This window comes from Amblyraja radiata, chromosome 13 (assembly GCF_010909765.2).
Source record: "Amblyraja radiata isolate CabotCenter1 chromosome 13, sAmbRad1.1.pri, whole genome shotgun sequence".
NCBI lineage: Eukaryota > Metazoa > Chordata > Chondrichthyes > Rajiformes > Rajidae > Amblyraja > Amblyraja radiata.
The window spans coordinates 55,526,116-55,549,387 of record NC_045968.1 but is presented as its reverse complement, the minus strand read 5'-3'; the positions used below and the strand labels follow the sequence as shown (position 1 = coordinate 55,549,387).

At 44.0% G+C, this 23,272-nt stretch overlaps 2 protein-coding genes across 4 annotated transcripts in view; one reads left to right on the top strand and one right to left on the bottom strand.

Annotated features, from left to right (window-relative positions):
- Window positions 1-573: 573 nt before the first annotated feature.
- rpl35a (ribosomal protein L35a) lies at window positions 574-7,886 on the bottom strand. Its single transcript, XM_033032119.1, has 5 exons — window positions 7,774-7,886; window positions 7,542-7,577; window positions 4,979-5,131; window positions 2,635-2,779; window positions 574-643 (listed from the first exon to the last, which is right to left on the bottom strand). The coding sequence occupies exons 2-5, from the start codon at window positions 7,550-7,552 to the stop codon at window positions 620-622; spliced, it is 333 nt and encodes a 110-aa protein (XP_032888010.1). The 5' UTR covers window positions 7,553-7,577; window positions 7,774-7,886; the 3' UTR covers window positions 574-619.
- Window positions 7,887-7,976: 90 nt separating this feature from the next.
- Window positions 7,977-23,272, top strand: part of iqcg (IQ motif containing G) — a 35,051-nt gene continuing 19,755 nt past the window's right edge. For 2 of the 3 annotated variants that reach the window (XM_033032117.1, XM_033032116.1), the window contains exons 1-2: window positions 7,977-8,108; window positions 21,279-21,417. In XM_033032117.1, coding sequence (XP_032888008.1) covers window positions 8,041-8,108; window positions 21,279-21,417 — 207 coding nt within the window. In that variant the 5' untranslated portion in view covers window positions 7,977-8,040. Of the gene's footprint in view, window positions 8,109-8,429; window positions 8,536-21,278; window positions 21,418-23,272 lie in introns of those variants that run through there. The other variant, XM_033032118.1, reaches the window with a different exon arrangement.

Sequence of the window (23,272 nt, the reverse complement as noted above, 5' to 3'; positions counted from 1 at the left end):
AATAAACAAGAATGCGAGAATGATGAACTGAAAACAAAGTGCTGGAAATACTCATCAGGTTAGGCAGGATCTGTGATTCCCATGGATGTCCTCTGAGCAAGTGTTCAGGTGCTCAACTAGACAGCTCTCAATTCCTTTCAGCGACATTTGTAGGTTAATTGGCTTCAGTAATTGTAAATTGTCCCCCGTGTGTAGGATAGGGCTGGTGTACGGGGGATCACTGGGTGGCGCGGACTCGGTGATTCTGCGTCAACGCCTTATCTTTAAACTAAATATATTGTGCACTAATTTCCTCAACATTTTCACTGTTAAACTCCATTACCTTGTATAATCTTACCCAATGTATTAATTGCAAAGTTACTTAAAACAGTGGAGCAGGTGACCCAACTGCTTTAAGGAAGAAAGCACAAACTCATCTAATGCCAGTTTCAATACAAAAGGGAATGGTTGGTGTTAAAGATCATCCATTAAACCATTTATGTTACACCAAACAGGCAAATTTTGTGGGCAGCACTGCCCAACATACCATACTAAATGTTGATGCACTACCAAAAGGAAGAAACACACAACCAATTTAGACCAATTTACTATTTATTTTCAATTTATGTACACCTTTACTTTAAACTCTTGATGGGTACAGCATCTGCAAAAGAAAAAAAATTAGGATAATTTGACAAAATGAAACATTTGTAGAACTATTCAATGCTACTTTATTTAGTTTCATATCCATGTTTTGCAGTGTCCAACTCTTATGCAACTAAGGACAGTTATGGCACTCAGAACAGGCAATCTCAGGGTTGGAATTATTTTCCTAATGATTGGCCCAACAGCCCACAACAGTAGGAAAGAACTGCAGATGCTGAATCTGAATCTTTAAATCATATGAGACACAAAATGCTGGAGTAACTCAACAGGACAGGCACCATCTCTGGAGAGAATGAATGGGTGACGTTTCGGGTCGAGAGCCTTCTTCAGACTGATATCAGGGGAGGGGGTGGTAGAGATAAAATGTAGTCGGAGACAGTAAGACCGGGAGGAGAACTGGGAAGGGGGTGGGAATGGAACGGGAAAGCAAGGGCTACTTGAAGTTAGAGAAGTCAATGTTCATACCGCTCTGGCATAAGCTACCCGTGAAATATGAGGTGCTGTTCCTCCAATTTGCACTGGGCCTCACTCTGACAATGGAGGAGGCCCAGGACAAAAAGGTCAGATTGGGAATAGGAGGGGGAGATAAAGTGCGGAGCAACCGGGAGATCAGGTTATAAAGTATTCCATTTAGTCCCCAATGGCCCCTCTGTTCGCGGTGGTCCCCCCATGGCAGGTCCCACTTTGTTCTCGGCCCCGCGCCGATATACAGGAGTCCACACCAGGAACAGCGGATACAGTAGATGAGGTTGGAGGAGGTGCAAGTGAACCTCTGCCTCACCTGAAAACTGTTCGGATCCTTGGACGGAGTCAAGTGGGGAGGTATGGCGACAGGAGTATCTGGGGAGGGGGTGGTTTGGGTGGGAAGGGATGAGTTGGTCATGGAGTTGCAGAGGGAGACCCTAAACCTACCCGATCTCCCGGTTGATCTACACTTTAACTCCCCCTCCCATTCACACACTAACCTTTCTGCCCTGGACCTCCTCCATTGTCAGAGTGAGGCCCACCACAAATTGGAGGAACAGCACCTCATATTTCGCTTGGGCAGCTTGCACCCCAGTGGTATGAACATTTGACTTCTCTAACTTCAAGTAGCCCTTGCTTTCCCTCTCTCTCCATCCCCCCCTTCCCAGTTCTCTGACCAGTCTTACTGTCTCAGACTACATTTTATCTCTGTACTGCCCACTCCTGACATCAGTCTGAAGAAGGGTCTCGACCTGAAACGTCATCCATTCCTTCTCTCCAGAGATGCTGCCTGTCCCGCTGAGTTACTCCAGCATTTTGTGTCTAACCCATAACAATAAAAGCAGAAGCCAGTGGTATATAGTTCAGAGATATTCCTAATATAGTATTCATCGGGTATTTGTCCAGCAGCATAATTATCAATGGACCAGAGGAATCTTCCATAAAATTCTCATATTTCTAGATCTATAAACCCCATGTGGCAGCAACATTATTTAAATTTGTGAAAACAAATTCATATTGGTTTGTCAGATGGCCAGATGAACACTGTGGACAACAAGGCAATGTTGTGCTCCAAGTATATCAAAACCGCCAATTGTGACAATTTGCCAGAAACTATAATCAGAGCAATCAGCCCAAATTAATCTTTATGCCTGTACCTTTTATACATAAATATTCCAACTGAAATCTATTAAAAATGTAACAACCGCAGTTAGTGTAAAATTTAGCATAAATTAAATAACCAAAATGTTTCAGATTCATGGTGATCAGAACAGGAGACAATACAAAAATAAACAAAAGGTAGTTGAGGCCAGTTCATTGGCTAGATTTAAGAGCGAGTTAGATGTGGCCCTTGTGGCTAAAGGGATCAGGGGGTATGGAGAGAAGGCAGGTATGGGATATTGATTTAGATGATCAGCCATGATCATATTGAATGGCGGTGCAGGCTCGAAGGGCCTAATGGCCTACTCCTGCACCTATTTTCTATGTTTCTAAACATGAAAAATGATCACTCCCTGTACTTACCACTCGAATCCTATGCCCAATAGCCTTCGCGGGCAGGTTACTTTTAAACTTGGCACGGACCATGCCACTGTTTCCATGAGAACGAGTCACTTTACCCCAAATGACACGAGTTTTATTCGGTTTACCACCAGGGGTGACAGTGTTGCTGAAAAATAAGCAAACTTAAATTACATTTCATCACATACTAATGAAGAAGGGACTCCATCCTAAACGTCACCTACTCCTTTTCTCCAGAGATACTGCCTGAACAGCATTATGTGTCTATCTTTATCACAAATTAAGAATCAATTTTCTTAACATAAATCCTCCTAAAAACTGCAGATGGCAGACACCTGATATAATAACAGGAAAATGTTGCAAAAACCCGCTGAGAGTGTTAACTTTGGAAGGAGTAGGAGGGGGACCCACAGCCCCATTTATATCAATTTATATGGTTGAAAGGGTCATGAACTTCAAATTCCTGGGCGTGCACATCTCTGAAGATCTTTCCTGGTCCGAGAACACTAACGCAATTATCAAAAAAGCTCATCAGCGCCTACTTCCTGAGAAGATTACGGAGAGTCGGTTTGTCAAGGAAGACTCTCTCTAACTTCTACAGGTGCACAGTAGAGAGCATGCTGACCGGTTGCATCGTGGCTTGGTTCGGCAATTTGAGCGCCCTGGAGAGGAAAAGACTATAAAAAGTAGTAAACACTGCCAAGTCCATCATCGGCTCTGACCTTCCTTCCATCGAGGGGATTTATCGCAGTCGCTGCCTCAAAAAGGCTGGCAGTATCATAAAAGACCCACACCCCATCCTGGCCACACACTCATCTCCCTGCTACCTTCAAGTAGAAGGTACAGGAGCCTGAAGACTGCAACAACCAGGTTCAGGAATAGCTACTTCCCCACAGCCATCAGGCTATTAAACCTGGCTCGGACAAAACTCTGATTATTAATAACCACTTTCTGCTATTTGCACTTTATCAGTTTATTTATTCATGTGTGTATATATTTATAGCATGGTATATGGACACATTTATCTGTTTTGTAGTAAATGCCTACTATTTTCTGTGTGCTTAAGCAAAGCAAGAATTTCATTGTCCTATACAGGGACACATGACAATAAACTCACTTGAACTTGAACTATCAAAGGTCTTTCACCCAAAACATTCATTTAAGCTGCTCCAGGGCATAACCATTAATAGTGTGGTGGGGAAGCCCCTGGCATCATCAAGGAAGGGCCGACGGTGGGTGCCAGAGGCCAGACGGAAGCCGGTCAAGGACGCACCGTTGAGAACAAAGAGGGACCCGCTGTGGGGAACGAGCATGCCGAAAACTAAGAGGGACCCGGTATGGGGTCTCCTGTTAACAAAGAGGGACCTGGTTAGGGTGCGGAGAACAAATAGTTTTGCGCAGGGCCGAGAACAAAGAGGAACCGCCATGGGGGGACCGCCACAAACAGAGGGGCCATTGGGGACTAAATGGAATACTTTATAACTTTGTCAGAGCCCTGTTTGTGGCGACTCTTTGCACACTTGTGCATGCAAAACAAAGAATCTCACTGTGAGATGTCACATGTGATAATAAATAAAGTAAAAGACTGCAAAAGCTGGAATCTTAGGCAAAATAAAACAAACTGCTGGTAAGACTCAGTAAGTCATGCAACATCTGTGGAAAGAAATGGACAGTCGCTTTTTCAGGCTGAACCCCTTCTTTCAGACTGCAATGCAATTTTGTATGAAACCTTAAGTGGAAACAACACAAATAGCTCAAGTTTTATAACTTGCTTTTTAAACAAGTGCAGGCAATTTTTGAAGCAAGCCCAAATCAGAATTTTGTTCAGGCCGAAAAACCCAACAGTTATTTGAATTATGAAATCTGGGAGAATTGTAATGGTTTCAGCAGGGGCAAAGCACTGCAATAAGTTTAATCAATGCAAATCTATATTTGTATTTCACAATTACACTATTAATAAATTACAATTTATACTAAAATAAAATCTGTCGAAAAACAATCCGATTTGCATCACCAAAAATACTGGTTTTCCCAGCAATATTTGAAAACAGCTTTACAAATTAAGTGAGGTTGAATGGAAATAGGATAATCACTGGCATAACAGAGTTAAAATGTTATTATTATTCAGTAACAATTGGTATAGAGAACAAATTGAAGATGCAGTCCCCAAAGTGAAAACACAATTGTCAGAATTGTTGATTCCAAAGATCAAGTATAGTGGAGAACAAATTCTTACTTTAAAAAAATAAACAAAATTGGAAATATAACAAGAACACAAAATATCCAATGAATGAACAACTTTACACCCACGCAACCAAAAACCGTGTAAATCAAAAGACAGTCTCACTTCTTTGCCTTGTAGACATAGGCACATCTCTTGCCCAGGTAAAAGTCAGTCTCATCACGGCAATAAACGCCCTCAATCTTCAATAGAGCTGTATGCTCTCTTTGGTTTCGAAGGCCACGTTTATAGCCAGTAAAAACAGCTTTGCACCACAATCTGTGGAATAAAAGTAAATTACATTAAAAAACATGATTTTTAACATTAGAAAAATGTGAGATACCAAGACAGTATAACTAAAAATATTAACACTTCAAAACAGATATTTTTCAGATGTCAACCCACTTCACTGCAATCTACTATAAGATTTGAACTCCATTTGAAAAAAAAGGCTAAAACTGAAAACATTCATTTTAACCTCAAATAGTCTCATTTAAATATCACAGTAAACAGCCACATGTATTTATTAACAAATAAATGGTTAGCTTGTCAATCAAAAAACACTTACAGAGAAAGGCAGGCACCATTTTAGCCAAAATATAATGCAATGTTCCAGGAATGTTGCCGACTACATATTCATCAGTTAAGATTTAACGATGAGGTAGCTTGACCCTGCCAATCTAGTTAAAACCCACCCAGGCGGTGGTACATGGAACGAGCTACCGGAGGAGGTACTCGAGGCAGGTAGTACCATAACGTTTAAGAGACATTTGGACAGGTACATGGATAGGATAGGTTTAGCGGATTATGGGCCAAACACGGGCAGGTGAAACTAGTGTAGGTACACAAAATTGCTGGGGAAACTCAGCGGGTGCAGCAGCATCTATGGAGCGAAGGAAATAGGCGACGTTTCGGGCCGAAACCCTTCTTCAGACTGATGGGGGGGGGGGGGGGAGAAGGAAGGAAAAGGGGAGGAGGAGCCCGAGGGCGGGCGGATGGGAGGGGGGGAGGAGACAGCTAGAGGGTTAAGGAAGGGGAGGAGACAGCAAGGGCTAGCAAAATTGGGAGAATTCAATGTTAATGCCATCCGGACGCAAGGTCCCCAGACGGAATATGAGGTGCTGTTCCTCCAATTTCCGCTGTTGCTCACTCTGGCAATGGAGGAGACCCAGGACAGAGAGGTTGGATTGGGAATGGGAGGGAGAGTTGAAGTGCTGAGCCACCGGGAGTTCAGGTAGGTTATTGCGGACTGAGCGGAGGTGTTCGGCGAAACGATCGCCCAACCTACGCTTAGTCTCCCCGATGTAAATCAGCTGACATCTAGAGCAGCGGATGCAGTAGATGAGGTTGGAGGAGATACAGGTGAACCTTTGTCGCACCTGGAACGACTGCTTGGGTCCTTGAATGGAGTCGAGGGGGGAGGTGAAGGGACAGGTGTTGCATTTCTTGCGGTTGCAACGGAAAGTGCCGGGGGAGGGGGTGGTGCGGGCGGGAAGGGAAGAATTGACGAGGGAGTTGCGGAGGGAGCGGTCTTTGCGGAAGGCAGACATGGGGGGAGATGGGAAGATGTGGCGAGTGGTGGGGTCACGTTGGAGGTGGCGGAAATGGCGGAGGATTATGTGTTGTATTTGCCGGCTGGTGGGGTGAAAGGTGAGGACCAGAGGGACTCTGCCCTTGTTGCGAGTGCGGGGATGGGGAGAGAGAGCAGTGTTACGGGGTATGGATGAGACCCTGGTGTGAGCCTCATCTATGGTGGCGGAGGGGAATCCCCGTTCCCTGAAGAACGAGGACATTTCCGATGCCCTGGTATGGAATGTCTCATCCTGGGAACAGATGCGGCGTAGGCGGAGGAATTGGGAGTAGGGGATGGAGTCTTTACAGGGGGCAGGGTGGGAAGACGTGTAGTCCAGATAGCCATGTGAGTCAGTGGGTTTGTAATGTATGTCGGTCAGGAGTCTGTCCCCTGCGATGGAGATGGTGAGGTCAAGGAATGGTAGGGAAGTGTCGGAAATCGTCCAGGTGTATTGGAGTGCCGGATGGAAGTTGGTGGTGAAGTGGATGAAGTCAGTCAGTTGTGTGTAGGTGCAGGAGGTGGCCCCAAAGCAGTCGTCAATGTGTAGATGGGGCATGTTGGTCGGTGTGGGCAAGTTGGACCAGAGGACGCTGTATGAGGGTCCCGATGTAAAACGTGGCCTAGATTCCATCCACAGATCCTGCCTGACCCGATAAGTTTCTTCGGCACTTTGTGTTTTGCATAAGCATCCAGCAACTGCATTTCCTTGTGACACAAGAGGCTGCAGCTTCGAGAATCTTGAGCCAGCGCTGGAGGAACTCTGTGGGTTAGGTGCATCTGTGGAGGGAATGGATAGGCGACGTTTCGGGTCGGGACCCTCTGATCGCGATCAGTCTAAAGAAGGATCCCGACTGTCATTCCTGCCACAGATGCTGCTTGACCCGCCGAGTTCCTCCAGCACTGGACAGGCATGAGTTGTCTTTCTTTAATTTATGGATCAGGACACCGTGTAGGATAACTGAAAGGACGCGGGCCTTACTACGTCTCGTACGCCTTCTCCCTGGCCCCAATTTCACATAATGAAAAGAGGTGATGATCGCACCACCTAGATGTCTATGAGACTTTAACTACAACCCCGTATGGCACGTTAGACGCAGCGTCCGACCCATCTCTCACCTTCCAGGCATTGCGAGTGCGCCAGGCAGCCGGACCCTGCAAAAGAGCGAGAGGCGGTCAACCACCGAGTGCAATCCAGTCAATATCACAAACATCCGCCGCTACACACCCTCCCCGACAACACGTAACCATCGCGCACACGCTCCCACACTGGCCAAAGCCACTCTGAGCCGCCATCCACGAATAATAAGCCTAAAGAATGAGTTAATGGCCGGCAGCTCTCGCTACTTACAGTCCGCCCTGTAAATCAAGATGGAGGAAGAGGCCGCCGCATGGCCCGCCGGGATACTGGAAGACCAGGCGCTGGCGAATAACCAGATATCAATAAAATACATTCGTTTAAAACAAAGATACTAGAGCAAGATCTTTGGTTTAAAATGCGTAAAGCCATTAGCACAACGATGCCCTTTGCTCTGGTAAACGTGTATGTGTATGTTTCGGGACACTAACGTGCAGTGTAGGCCGCGGCGTGTTTCCATGGCAACGGAGCAGAGCAGCCATGGACGAGACAAGGGCGCTGGAGGATGATCTCTGCACCGACCCCGACATCAACAAGGGCACAGGGCGGTGAGTTGCTCGGTGTAGATGCTGCAACTTTGCATGCAGATAGCTGCCATGTCCCCGTGTGGAGTTCAGTCTCATTGATCCACAAACAAACAAGAGGCTGCAGAGGTCGGAATCTGGAGCGAAACAATAACTGCTGGAGAAACTCGTATGTGTTGGAAGGAACTACAGGCAGTCACCTGTTCCCCCTCTCCAGAGATGCTGCCTGTCCCGCTGAGTTACTCCCGCATTTTGTGTCTAATGCTGGAAAAACTCAGCGGGTCGGGCAGCATCAGTGGGGGGATTAGACAGGCGGCGTTTCGGGTCGGAAATCTTCCTCAGACTGATGTCCCTGCCACACAACTAGAGTTAGCTCCGTACCTTGGGTGGGCGCCGGAGCAGCGGATAACTTTCTGTTTGCAGTCTGGTGACCATGACTTGAAATTGTATGGTACGATTGAGTTGACCTCAGTTCGGTGTTTTAGAATACAAATAGGCGAATCGGACCCTTGAATGTTTTCTTCATTAATTTGGATTACAGCTGAACTGTGTCTCAATTACTTTGTTCCCTCCATCAGTCTGAAGAAGTGTTTCGGCCCGAAACGTTGCCTATTTCCTTCGCTCCATAGATGCTGCTGCAGTGCACCATCTGAGTTTCTCCAGCATTTTTGTGTACTTTGTTTTATAACCCTGGTTACCCTAAAATCGTGGAAGCACGCAGCACACGAACAGGCCAACCTCGTTCATGCTGATCAAGACGTATACGCTAAATCGGTTGTGCCGGCATTCCCCTATGTCTTTCCTATCCACGTACTGTCCAAACCAAAGATCCTATAGCAGAGCAAGATAGTCCACTCCTGCTAAATGCAATGGGCCGACGTGTAGTACGCAACGGAGCAGAACGTGGGCCATTTCTTCGTCCATTTCAGTAACCCGACCCGACTTTGTATATCCCTCTCGCAGTGTAATCAGCGTTGCGGGGGAACAGTTTGTGTGTGTGATAATAGACAATAGACAATAGGTGCAGGAGTAGACCATTCGGCCCTTCGAGCCAGCACCGCCATTCAATGTGATCATGGCTGATCATCCCCAATCAGTGCCTTTTCCCCATATCCCCTGACTCCGCTATCTTTAAGAGCCCTGTCCAGCTCTCTCTTGAAAGCATCCAGAGAAATTGCCTGAGTCTGAGGCAGAGAAATCCACAGACTCACAACTCTCTGTGAGAAAAAGTGTTTCCTCGTCTCCGTTCTAAATGGCTTACCCCTTATTCTTAAACTGTGGCCCCTGGTTCTGGACTCCCCCAACATCGGGAACATGCTTCCTGCCTCCAGCGTGTCCAAACCTTTAACAATCTTATATGTTTCAATAAAATATCCTCTCATCCTTCTGATATAGGGTTAGATTCATAATTCTGTTCATTCTTAATTCTGTTAAATTTTGTTAAAGATTAATATCTTTAATAAGATTAATAAGACAAATTATGATTCTGTTAATTGTCTTTTTTAATGTTTTTTTTAACTTTTCTTTTTAAATGGCTCATGTGCTGTGTTTGAGTTGATTTTTGTATTACACTTGCACTCTGTAATTCATCTAATCACACTGTTCACAACTGTGGTATTTGGAAAAAGAATAGCAATATGAAGATTCCAGTTGCTCTACTCTTGAAATGTTCCTTAATGTTCCTTAATGATTTTTTGTGTCTATGGAATTGTTTTTCAACAATAAAATGGGTCTGGTCTTCCCAATAGCCAGAGAGTGGAATTAGATCTGTCTGTAATGGTGGGGTTATCTAAATGAAGTATTTAACACAATAAAAATTTTTTTGAGCTAGATTAAAAAAACGATGTATAACTTAAGGATGGTTTTATTCAGTGACCATACAACTGATTAGATTGTGTAGGAAATAACACACATACACACATATATGAATGTGATATAGTTGTATATAATCATATAACACACCCATATATATTTCTCCAGATTTTTATGTATAATGATAAACTTTATTTCGGACTCAAGGCCCAGGCAAGGGACAACGTTACATAAAAATACATCGCAAACGTCCCCGCAATTTTACCCTGGCGTCCCATCCGTGCTGATCCGGGCCAGACTTCCCACACGCTGTGGAAGGAACATAGGCATCTTTTTGCTTTTTATTGTGGCAGAGAGGCAGAAAGAAAATGAGAAGATTATTACCAAAGATGTTTGATTTTTACAAGGATGTTTCAATAACTGGCTTCTGTCTCTGCACTAGTATCTTTGCTCCGCTATGGTGGACTAAGATGGCAGAGACGGAAGCCGGTTTACGTAAATGAGGCCGAAGATTACCCATGAATCTGCCCATGACCGTACTACGTCTTTTTCGTCGAGTGGACTATCTTGCTCGCTATAGGATCTTTGGTCCAAACGCCTTTTGTAGGAATTGTGGGAATTACAGAGACATGGCTGCAAGTGGGTCAGGGCTGGGAACTGAATATTCAACGCTATACATCCTATCGAAAAGACAGACAGGTGGGCAGAGGGGGTGGGGTAGCTCTGTTGGTGAGGAATAAAATTCAGTCCCTTGCAAGGGGTGACATTGAAACAGGAGATGTGGAGTCAGTATGGCTAGAATTAAGGAATTGTAACGGTAAAAAAGACCCTAATGGGAGTTATCTACAGACCCTCCAAACTGTAGCCTGGATATAGGGTGCAAGTTGAATCAATCAACTTGGCATGTCGTAAAGGTAAAGGGCCTGTCCCACTTGGGTGACCTAATCCGCCAGTCCAGAAGAGTGCCGTCGACCTTCAAGCTCGAGGGCACGCTCCTGGAAGGCCTCGAGCTGGATCGACCGGCCGTGTTGAAACCGCGAGCTGGATCGACCCAACCATGAGCTGCATCTACTGACTGTGCGCGCGCACGCACACACACACACACACACACACAAACACATCGCAAAGGTGGGGTCCACGGAAAACGGAGGAGTGCTGTCTGCGCGATGAAGAGGAAGGTAAACGGCTGCCACAGAGTATCGTAAGTCCTTTAGAGAGCGCGGGGGGAAGGGGGGGGGGGGGGGGGAGAGAGAAGGGAGACAGAAGGGGGAGAGAAGGGGAAGAAGGGGAGAGAAGGGTAGAGAAAGGAAAGAGAACGGGAGGAGAAGGGGCAAGAAGAGGGAAGAAGGAGTGGAGACACTTTTAAGAAGGTTAATAAAGTTAGCAGGCATTTTACCTCCCGGTAGGTCTTCCTAGGTCATGAAACTCCAATGAGCCAATCAAAATGCCCGGTCAGCGAAGGAGATGGCCTACAGCTGCCCTCGAGCACCTGTAATAAATAACGACCCCAGTCCACTGCACTACGAATGAAAAAGACCCATGCCGACCAAATTTTTCTTGTGGAAAACTTTTCAATATCTTAATAAATTTTCTGCGACCTAGCTGAGGCCGCGAGTATTAGGGAACCTCCCTTGAGCATGAAGGAGAGTTCCAGGCACCTCATACGACCTCCTAGGACCTCGTGTCGACCATGCTGCGAGTTTGAGTCCAGGGCAAACTCTTCTAAACTCGCTGCTTAGGTCGCCCAAGTGTGACAGACCCTTAATGCTATGGTTGTTATGGGAGATTTCAACATGCAGGTAGACTGGGAAAATCAGGTTGGTACTGGACCCCAAGAAAGGGAGTTTGTGAAGTGCCTCCGTGATGGATTCTTGGAGCAACTTATACTGGAGCCTCCCAGGGAGAAGGCAATTCTGGATTTAGTGTTGTGTAATGAACCGGATTTGATAAGGGAGCTTGAGGTTAAGGAGTCATTAGGTGGTAGTGACCATAATATGGTAAGTTTTAATCTACAATTTGAGAGGGAGAAAGGTAAATCGGTGGTGTTAGTATTACAGTTGAACAAAGGAGACGATGGAGCCATGAGGGAGGAGCTGGCCAAAGTTGACTGGAAAGATACCCTAGCAAGGATGACGGTGGAACAACAATGGCAGGTATTTCTGGGAATAATACAGAAGGTGCAGGATCAGTTCATTCCAAAGAGGAAGAAAGATTCAAAGGGGAGTAAGGGCGACCGTGGCTGACAATGGAAATCAGGGACAGTATAAAAATAAAAGAGAAGTACAACATAGTTGCAACCTTGTCGTGGTCGGGGAGCTTGTGTGTCTCAGTGACTCCTAGAGCTATGCCAGCGGGAGATTCGTCTCCTGTTGGGGTCTCCTATGCTGGACAGGTGGAAGGGTAGAGGCGAGACGAAGAGCGATCCACTGGTCCTCCAGGTTGGGGGTTGAGCACAGGGCTAACAACCCTGTCTCGTAAAACAAATATGTTGCGGAAACAGCAATTGAAGGAATCAACACCACTGGGCGTGATGGACTTCCAGGGCTATCGACAGATGCTAGGATGAATGTACCAGACAGCATCCCAAGACGGGGAGACTAAGCGTAGGTTGGGCGATCGTTTCGCCGAACACCTCCGCTCAGTCCGCAATAACCTACCTGAACTCCCGGTGGCTCAGCACTTCAACTCCCCCTCCCATTCCCAATCCGACCTCTCTGTCCTGGGTCTCCTCCATTGCCAGAGTGAGCAACAGCGGAAATTGGAGGAACAGCACCTCATATTCCGTCTGGGGACCTTGCGTACGGATGGCATTAACATTGAATTCTCCCAATTTTGCTAGCCCTTGCTGTCTCCTCCCCTTCCTTAACCCTCTAGCTGTCTCCTCCCACCCTCCCATCCGCCCGCCCTCGGGCTCCTCCTCCTCCTCCCCTTTTCCTTTCTTCTCCCCCCCCCACCCCCCATCAGTCTGAAGAAGGGTTTTGGCCCGAAACGTCGCCTATTTCCTTCGCTCCATAGATGCTGCTGCACCCGCTGAGTTTCCCCAGCAATTTTGTGTACCTCCCAAGAATAACCCTTTGCACTGGAAAGGAAAAGAGGGAGACCCAAAACCACCTGGCGTCGAACTGTAGAGGAGGAAATGAAAACAATGGACCTGACCTGGGGTAGTGTCCAGAAGCTAGCCCAGAACAGACAGGAGTGGAGGACCTTTGTTGTTGCCCTACATGCCAGGAGGCATAATAGGCATGGGTAGGTGGGTAGTAACAACATAGCAAAGAGGAGCGGGAAGCAAGAGGATTGGGTAACGTTTTAGAGCAACAGAAGATAACTAAAAAGGCAATACGGGGAGAAAAGATGAGGTACGAAGGCAAGCTAGCCAAGAATATAAAAGAGGATAGTAAAAGCTTCTTTAGGTATGTGAAGAGGAAAAAAATAGTTAAGACCAAAGTTAGACCCTTGAAGACTGAAAAGGGTGAAAAGGGGGAACAAGAAAATAGCAGATGAGTTGAACAGGTAGGAGGAACTGAAGGAAATCCACATTAGGCAGGAAATGGTATTGGGTAGACTGATGGGACTGAAGGCTGATAAATCCCCAGAGCCTGATGGTCTGCATCGCAGGGTAGATAAGGAAGTGGCTCTAGAAATCGTGGACGCATTGGTGATCATTTTCCAATGTTCTATAGATTCAGGATCAGTTCCTGTGGATTGGAGGGTAGCTAATGTTATCCCACTTTTTAAGAAAGGCGGGAGAGAGAAAACAGGGAATTATAGACCAGTTAGCCTGACATCGGTGGTGGGGAAGATGCTGGAGTCAATTGTAAAAGATTAAATAGCGGCACATTTGGATAGCAGTAACAGGATCGGTCCGAGTCAGCATGGATTTATGAAGCGGAAATCATGCTTGACTAATCTTCTGGAATTTTTTGAGGATGTAACTAGGAAAATGGACAAGAGAAAGCCAGTGGATGTAGTGTACCTGAACTTTCAGAAAGCATTTGATAAGGCCCCACATAGGAGATAAGTGGGCAAAATGAGGGCACATGGTATTGGGGGTAGAGTGCTGAAATGGATAGAAAATTTGGTGTAATTGGGATTTGGGATTAACGGGTTCCTTTCAGAATGGCAGGCAGGGACTAGTGGGGTAGCTCAAGGCTCAGTGCTGGGACCGCAGCTATTTACAATATACATCAATGATTTAGATGAAGGGATTCAAAGTAACATTAGCAAATTTGCAGATGACACAAAGCTGGGTGGCAGTGTGAATTGTGAGGCGGTTCTATGAGAATGCAGGGTGACTTGGACAGGTTGGGGAGTGGGCAGATGCAATTTAATGTGGATAAATGTGAGGTTATCCACTTTGGTAGCAAAAACAGGAAGGCAGATTATTGTCTAAATGGTGTCAAGTTGGGAAAAGGGGAAGTACACCGGGACCTGTGGGTCCTTGTTCATCAGTTAATGAAAGTAAGCATGCAGGTACAGCAGGCAGTGAAGAAAGCGAATGGCATGTTGGCCTTCATAACAAGAGGATTTGAGTATAGGAGCAAAGAGGTCCTTCTGCAGTTGTACAGGGCCCTAGTGGGACCACACCTGGAGTATTGTGTGCAGTTTAGGTCTCCAAATTTGAGGAAGGACATTCTTGCTATTGAGGGAGTGCAGCGTAGGTTCACAAGGTTATTTCCCGGGATGGCGGGACTGTCATATGCTGAGAGAATGGAGCGGCTGGGCTTGTATACTCTGGAATTTAGAAGGATGAGAGGGAATCTTATTGAAACATATAAGATTATTAAGGGTTTGGAAACGCTAGAGGCAGGAAACATGTTCCCGATGTTGGGGGCGTCCAGAACCAGGGGCCACAATTTAAGAATAAGGGGTAAGCTATTTAGAACGGAGATGAGGAAACACTTTTTCACACAAGAGTTGTGAGTCTGTGGAATTCTCTGCCTCAGAGGGCGGTGGAGGCCAGTTTGCTGGATACTTTAAAGAGAGAGCTAGATAGGGCTCTTAAAGATAGTGGAGCCAGGGGATAGGGGGAGAAGGCAGGAATGAGGTGCGGATTGTGAATTATCAGCCATGATCACATTGAATGACGGTGCTGGCTCGAAGGGCCGAATGGCCTCCTCCTGCACCTATTGTCTACAAACATTGTACTGCATTGTATATACCTTCGCTGCCTCCTTTGGTCGTTAGTTTCGGATGTTCACCATCCTCTGTATGAAACATTTACCGGCAGGTTGAAATTTCTCCTCTCTCACAAAATAACATGTCCTCTAGGTCTTGCCCTGGGAAAAAATATTCTGATTCCATCGTCCTCTATTCTATGCAACATGCAGGTGTATCTCTTCTGAACCTTCTCTATTGCTAGCACATTCTTCCTGTAGCGTGGCAACCAAAACTGATGCAAACTCAAAGTATGGTCTGACTGAAGTTTATTGCATCGGAACAAGACATCCCAATTCTAATACTGATTGCCTCAGCCCATGGAAGCAAGCATATTCTGTTACGTTACATATAGTTACATACTGTATTGTGTTGTGCTTGCATATTCTATTGTGCTGGTGCAAGTTAGAATTTAATCATTCTATCTGGGAAGTATGACAAGAAAACACTTGACTCTCAATGTTTTCAAAAGGGAACTGCAGATGCTGGAATATCGAAGGTACACAAAATTGCTGGGGAAACTCAGCGGGTGCAGCAGCATCTATGGAGCGAAGGAAATAGGCGACGTTTCGGGCCGAAACCCTTGTTCGGCCCGAAACATCGCCTATTTCCTTCGCTCCATAGATGCTGCTGCACCCGCTGAGTTTCCCCAGCAATTTTGTGTAACTTGACTCTCAATGTTTTTTTTAACTATCCTATTCACTAGTGTCATTGCTTTAAGGGAGCTCTGTATTTCCACATCAAGGTGTCTCTGTACATCAATGCTCCTAAGATCACTGTCATTCACTCTGTGATCATCCAACCAAAATTTACTGACACTTATCTGGACTAAATCCCATCCGTTGGTGCTTTTTCAACTTTGCAGCATATCTATGTGGCTGTATAATTAGACAACTTGCTTCACTTTATACAACTCCGCCAATTTTTTCATGCCATCTGCAAAATTTACTTACTAATCATACTCCCTTCATTCTCACCCCTCATTTATATACATATTACAAAACAATAAAGGTCCCACACTGATCTTTGTTATACACCACTTGTTGCAGATATCCGGTCAGAAAAACCCATCTACCACTTCCTTCTGCCTCCTATCACCCAGCCAACTTTGGATCCATTTTACCAATACTCCTTGGATCCTATATGCCTTTCTGGACCGGCCTATCACATGGCACATTGTCAAAAGCCTGGCAAACACAAAATATCAAAGATAAACACCAAGTGCTGGAGTAACTCAGTGGGTCAGGCAGCATTTCTGGAGAAAAAGAGATAGGTAACATTTCGGGTTGGGACCCTTCTTCACGCTCTCAAAATATTCAGAATTTCAAAGTATTTAAATTTTGAATGGACTCAAGTTCTACCTATTTTCAGTAGAAAATTACACATCTCCATTAATTTGTGAAGAAAATTGTGAAAATCTGGCTCCAGTATGATACCCTCTTGTTCTAACATCCCTCACCAGTGAAAGTAGTTCTCAATCCTTTTAATTTTAACACATAATACAATACAAGCTTTTTAACTCTGGTAAATTTACATTGAGCTCTTTTGTAGACCGATATACTTTTTCTGAATATTAAGAAACATTTTTGGTTTCTCTTTCTTGAATGCAGAATAGATGGTCTCAAGCTTTCCCATAGTCATAAAGTCATCGAGCTGTAGAGCACAGAAATAGGCTATTCGACCCACATCTACGCAAACTTTTTGCTCATCTACACTAATACCATTTGCCTTCATTCGTGCCATATTCTTCTATACCTTGTAATTTAAGTGTCAGTCTAAATGCGTCTTAAACAAGGCCATTTTTATCTTATTCCAAAATTTCATCTGGCAGTATGTTTTAGACAACCTCTCTGTGTAAAAATACTGTGCCCCTCAGATCCCCTTCAAAACTCATTTCTTCCCACTTTAAGCCCATGCCTTCTTGTTTTTGGTACCGCTATCATGGTATAAAGATTTTGGCTATCTATCCTCATCTTTGCCTCTTATATGTTACATTGAGTTCCATGTACTGTAACTTTGCTCATCATTTAATCTGTCCATTAGCCTGGTGTCATCCGCATAACTATCTACATTCATATTCTGTTTTATAACAGCATGATCTGCAACCTTGCACGTTCAGCCCTCAATTCCTTCATTCATTTCATCAATATAAGTTGTGAAATGTAGTGGCCCTTGAGGAGACACATTTCACATGTTCCTTCACTCTTCGTCTTTCCCGCAATTCAATTTAACAATTGCTTTCAGTAGATTTCCTCCAATTAGAGTCATGAGCATTTACAGTATGGGAACAGGCCACTCAGCCCAACTTGCATGCTGGCAGAGTTGGCATTCTGGACTAGTCTCATTTGCCTGCATTTGGCCCATATCATTTGGAACCGTTCCTATCCATATATGTTTTTGTCTAAATGTCTTTTGGAAGTCGTAATTGTATCTACTGCTATCGCTTCCTTTGACAGCTCATTCTGAACATGGATTTCTCTGCGAATGAAAAAGTTGCCCCTTAGGTCCCTCTTAAATCTTTCTTCTCTCATCTTAAACCTATGCCTTCAAGTTTTAGAATCCTCTACCCTGGAAAAAAGACTTTTAGCATTCACTTTATCCATGTCCCTCATGATTTTGTATGCCTCAATACGCTCCAAAGAAAATAACCCAATCAATCCAGCCTCTCTTTACAACTCAAGCTCACAAGTTCAGGTAACATCCTGGTTTTACACACCAAAGTACAACACGCTACACTTGTCAGAGTTAAATCCCATTTGCCATTCCTTGGCTCTCCTTCCCAACGGATTTAGATTCTATGAACTTTTGCTAATTATCTCTTAATGAAATCCTATCAGACATTTTGTGAGTAGAGGTAGTTCTTTTCTAACATGATAGTTGCATAGTTAAGAAACCTTGTGTTTGTAAATCAATTGTGTCAATGGGGAAATAGGGGTTGAGCTGGAGAGTTTAAGAATGCATAACAAAGTTATTTTTCTTGCAGGATTTTCAAACAGATCTTTTTACTAGCTTTAAGTTTATTTTTGTAACAGCAAGCTAAAAGTACTAAAAGCTGCACATAAAATAGTTTCAAAGAATATCATTATGTAAACATGCATTATAGCAGAACTACATCTATCTTTATTGGCAACATCCATTAATAATTCCATGTCCATCATGCAAGGAACCTATTTCAATTCAACCAGATTAATCAGGCATTAATTTTCCCTGTCATTTTATGCAATATAGTCAGTATTGTAATGTTAAAAAGTGGCTGTCATAAGTAATAAGGGCAGAATAAGGCCAGTCGGCCCATCAAATCTACTCCACCTTTCAATCATGGCTGACCTATATCTCCCTCCTAACCCCATTCTCCTGCCTTCTTTCCATAACCCCTGACACCTGTACTGATCAAGAATCTATCTATCTCTGCTTTAAATATATCCATTGACTGCCTCCACAACCTTCTGTGGCAAAGAATTCCACAGATTCACCACCCTCTGCCTAAAGAAATTCCTTCCCATCTTCTTAAAGGAACATCCCTTAATTCTGAGGCTATGACTTCTAGTCCTAGCTTCTCCCACTAATGGAAACATCCTCTCCACATCCACTCTAACCAAGCCTTTCACTATTCTGTAGTTTAAATGAGGTCCCCCCTCATTCATCTAAACTCCAGCTAGTACAGCCCCAGTGCTGTCAAACGCTCATCATGTTAACCCACTCATTCCTGGGATCATTCTTGTAAACCTCCTCTGGACCTCTCCAGGGCCAGCACATCCTTCCTCAGATATGGTGGCCAAAATTGCTCGCAATACTCCAAATGTGGCCTAAGCGCACCATGTGTCCACATGTGACCAGCGTCTTATAAAGCCTCAACATTACATCCCTGTTTTTGTATTCTAGCCCTCTTGAAATAAATGCTAGTATTACGTTTGCCTTCTTCAATACCAATTCACCTTTTTTTTAGTTCAGAGATACAACGCGAAAACAGGTCCTTTGGCCCACCGAGTCCACGCCGACCAGCGATCCCCACATTAACACGATCCTACACACACTAGGGACAATTTACATTCATACCAAGCCAATTAACCTACAAACTTGTACGTCTTTGGAGTGTGGGAGGATCCCGGAGAAAACCCACGCGGTCATAGGGAGAACGTACAAACTCTGTACAGACAGCACCCGTAGTTGGGATTGAACACGGGTCTCCGGCTGTAAGACAGTAATTCTACCGCTGCGCTACCGTGCTGCCCTAACGGACTTACAGATGAATTTTTGGGGGAATCCTACACCAGCACTCCCAACTTCCTTTGCACCTTCGATTTCTGGATTTTCTCCCCATTGAGAAAATAGTCTACGCCTTTATTACTACCAAAATGCATTACTCCACACTTTGCTACACTATATTCCATCTGCCACTTCTCTGCCCACTCTCCCTACTTGTCCAAGTCCTTCTGCAGAGTCCCTGCTTTCTCAGCACTACCTGCCCTTCCATCTATTTTCAGATCATCTGCAAACTTGGCCACAAAGCCTTCAATCCCCTCTTCCAAATCATTAATATACAACGTGAAGAGTAGCGCCCCCAGCACCGACCCCTATGGAACTCCGCTAGTCACTGGCAGCCAACCAGATAAAGCCCCCTTTATTGCCACTCTTCGCCTTCTGCCATCCAGCCAACCATGCTAGTATTTGCCCTTTGATACCATGGGCTCTCATCTTCCTTAGCAGCCTCACGTGTAGCACCTTATCAAAGGCTTTCTGAAAATCTGGGTAACAACATCCACTGACTCCTTTGTCTGTCCTGCTATTTACTTCTTCAAAGAATTCCTGCAGATTCCTCAGGCAAGATCTCCCCTTCACAAAACCATGCTGATTTTAGCCAATTTTATCATGAACTTCTGAGTACTCCGTAACCTCATCCTTTATAATGGACTCTAAAATCTTACCAACCACTGGGCAGACTAACCGGCCTACAGTTCCCACTGTCCAGCTTTGCTCCCTTCTTGTATAGCGAGCGGGGTAATATTGGCAATTTTCTAATCGTCTGGAACCACTCCTGACCCAAGTGATTCTTGAAATATCACTATTAATGCCTCCACAATCTCTAAAGCCACCTTTTTCAGAACCCTAGGGAGCAGTCCATCTGGTCCAGGTGACTTATCCACCTTCAGCCCTTTCAGCTTCCCAAGCACCCGTCATGAAGGAACAATAAATTATTGTTATAAAGAACAACAAATTATTGTTCTCTCATCATGTTCTTTCATCAGCGAGAGCAGAAGTGAACTCACTGAATAACATGCAGCGAAAGAGTAAAGGGGCTGTCCCACTTGGGCGACCTAAATGGCGAGTTTAGAAGAGTTTAGGAGAGTTTGAAAAAACGTCATGTTGAAGACCTCCTTCGACTATGTAGAAGACCTCCTTCGACCTCCTTCGACTATGTTGAAGACTAGCTTCGACTAGCTACGACTAACTTCGGGAAAATTGGACCCCGAATAGTGGAGAGTGAAGACGACCTCCTTCGATCTCCTTCGACCTCCCTTCGACCTCCCTTCGACTATGATGAAGACTATCTACGACTACCTTCGACTACCCTCGATTACCTACAACTAACATGCCGACCTACTATGACCTACTACGACTAAACCTACGAGTAAAAAAAGTATTGTTTTTTCCATGGCAAGCTTTTTTCACTCGCGGGCATTTTTCAACATGTTGAAAAATATGCCGCAACCTAGCTGAGGCCTCGAGTACACAGGGACTACTCTCGAGCATGAAGGAGAGTTACAAAGACCTCCTATGACTTTGTGTCGACCATGCTGCGAGTATGATTTGAGGGCAAACTCGCCAGAACTTGCGGATTAAGTCGCCCAAGTGGGACAGCCCCTTAAGTTCACATTCTGTTAAATGATTTAGTCTATTGTTTTTAATATTTCCTAATGCAGGCAAAATACCTCCAGCCAGCTAAAAGAAACTATCTTGCACTGAGATTCCTGTCCATCAACACTATTAAACTTCCTATAGTAACATATGTAAATCCGCATTGTACCATTAAATAGTATTAAACAGGGACCCATGTTCAGATAGACTTTGCCAATATTAATAACCCATTCTAACAACCTCTTCATCCACCCATTAGCCACTGACAAGATGTGATTCTAAACTGTCCATATCTCAGGTCAGCATATTGTTAGACTAATTTAATTTAAACTCAGTTAAATTTAGCACAATGTCTTTTTTTTCATCCTTTAGTGAAGCTGAAATAGTGGAGCACCTTTCCCAGAGTGATGTTTTCCGGATTTGCAGTGTTCTGGAAGATTGTATAGATCAGTTAACCATTCTTGGCCTCATCATGCCAGTTTCCTTTGAAGAAAGGACAGATTCGACAAGCGTAAGCTACCTATCCATGTTGCATTGCTTTTACAAAAGTATCTAATAAATTGCTTGTGTGCTGGAACAGGGCCAGTTTTACTGTGGTCTTAGAATTACGTTTTATCTTATAGATAAATAACTCAGGGATATATCCAGCAGTACAAAAAACAAATGTGAAATAAAATCTATTTAAGGTGCTAGTCTGGGAACTTTTATGTTCTCCGTCTCATTTTCATTCCTGTACATTAATGGTGTTAAACTAGTTGATTACAACAGACTTAGTAGAAGTCTACCAACTGATCTTTTCAATTGTGCTAGATGGTACCATGCATTTATGAGCAAACGGAACTGTATCTCCTTGGACAAAGTGCTAATTATTTTGGCAACAGTTGGTACACACATTTTGTGAGCATGTGGTTATAGAATGTGTTAACATTTCAGTTATATCAGAAGAATGGCTATGAACAATTTAATAATTATAAATTATGCAATATAAAAAAAAGAAAATTTCAAATCGTTTGTTTTAATCTTACGAAAGAATGTCTGTAAAACAAAGACCCTGTGTGGTGAGACCCTGTGTGGTAGGTTAAATGTTAACTATTTGACCTGAAACATATACTTGTTGAGTATTTGCTGAATTTTCTGTTTTAATTTTACCTGCTGCTCCTCTGCAAAGCCAGACATAAATGAAGACATTCTCAATCCCCTTCAGTAACCAGGCTTTTCTTTTGTAACTTTTGGCTTTTCAATTAAATGACTGTTTGAAAGTCAAGATCTTAAATAAGGCACAATACTAAGGTCTACCCTGGCTCTTGTACCTGCATTTGAGACGTGGACTAGCTACAACAGGTAGACCAAAAAAAAACATGTTCTAAAAGCTTCCTTGAAAAATGCGACTTCCACAATGATTCCTGGGAATACTCCACAATCATTCAAAGTAGAACAGGAATATCCAAGATACTTTTGAGAACGCCCAAATCCGTACGTCAGGAAAACAGAAGCGAGGCATAAACAGCTGAATGAGCAACACAAGCAATCCCAAACTGCTCGCCCTTGAATCCCATCTGGAAACTGCAGCCCCATTTGTGGAAGTATCTGATTCCCAGGCATCTCACCACCTCATAACCCAGAAAACCAGAGTCAAAGAAAGTCATACCCAATCCTGAGAAGCTGTTTGTAAATATGAAGAAATAATAGAATACCAACAACTCTCTCCTGTTCAACAACAATAGAGCATGTCCCTCTACCTGACCTTCCCAACTCCATAATCTCTCTCTCTCTCTCTCTCTTCCTCCTCTTTCCTATTTTCTCTCTCAAAACGTATTTCCATAATTACTGTCCTGCAGCAATCCAGCATCATTGATTGCAGTTGGCACATTAAAATAATTAACACCTTATTTTTTTTCATATTTATCACATCAGTTAACTGTTTAATTGACAGCCTGGATCAAAAGCTGTTTTTCACCAAAAAAATCCAGCTTCAAAATGTGCAATTATATTACTCGTATACTAATCAACAGTTTTGGTATCCGCATTGCAAAACTACTGTAAAAGTAAGCTGTAGCAATATCGGAAAACAATGCTTGATAAACTACAATTATTGCACTCTTCATCCACCCTTAGTTCCATTTTTCCCATTCAGGGAAGTCATAAGGTAACTGAAGTGTAAACAAAAATTGCATTGGACTAGAATTTGTGGCCACCATCAAGATCTATCAGCTCATTGCTAATCACAGTTTAAAAAAAAAAGGAAGTTTGCAGAAGGGGAAGACATTGCCTTTTGTTCTTTCATTCCACTTTGCAAGCAGTATAAAACTTGTTTTATTTCTAAATTCCTCGAATTTCGATGAAAAGTTTCCATTCTGAAATGCTAA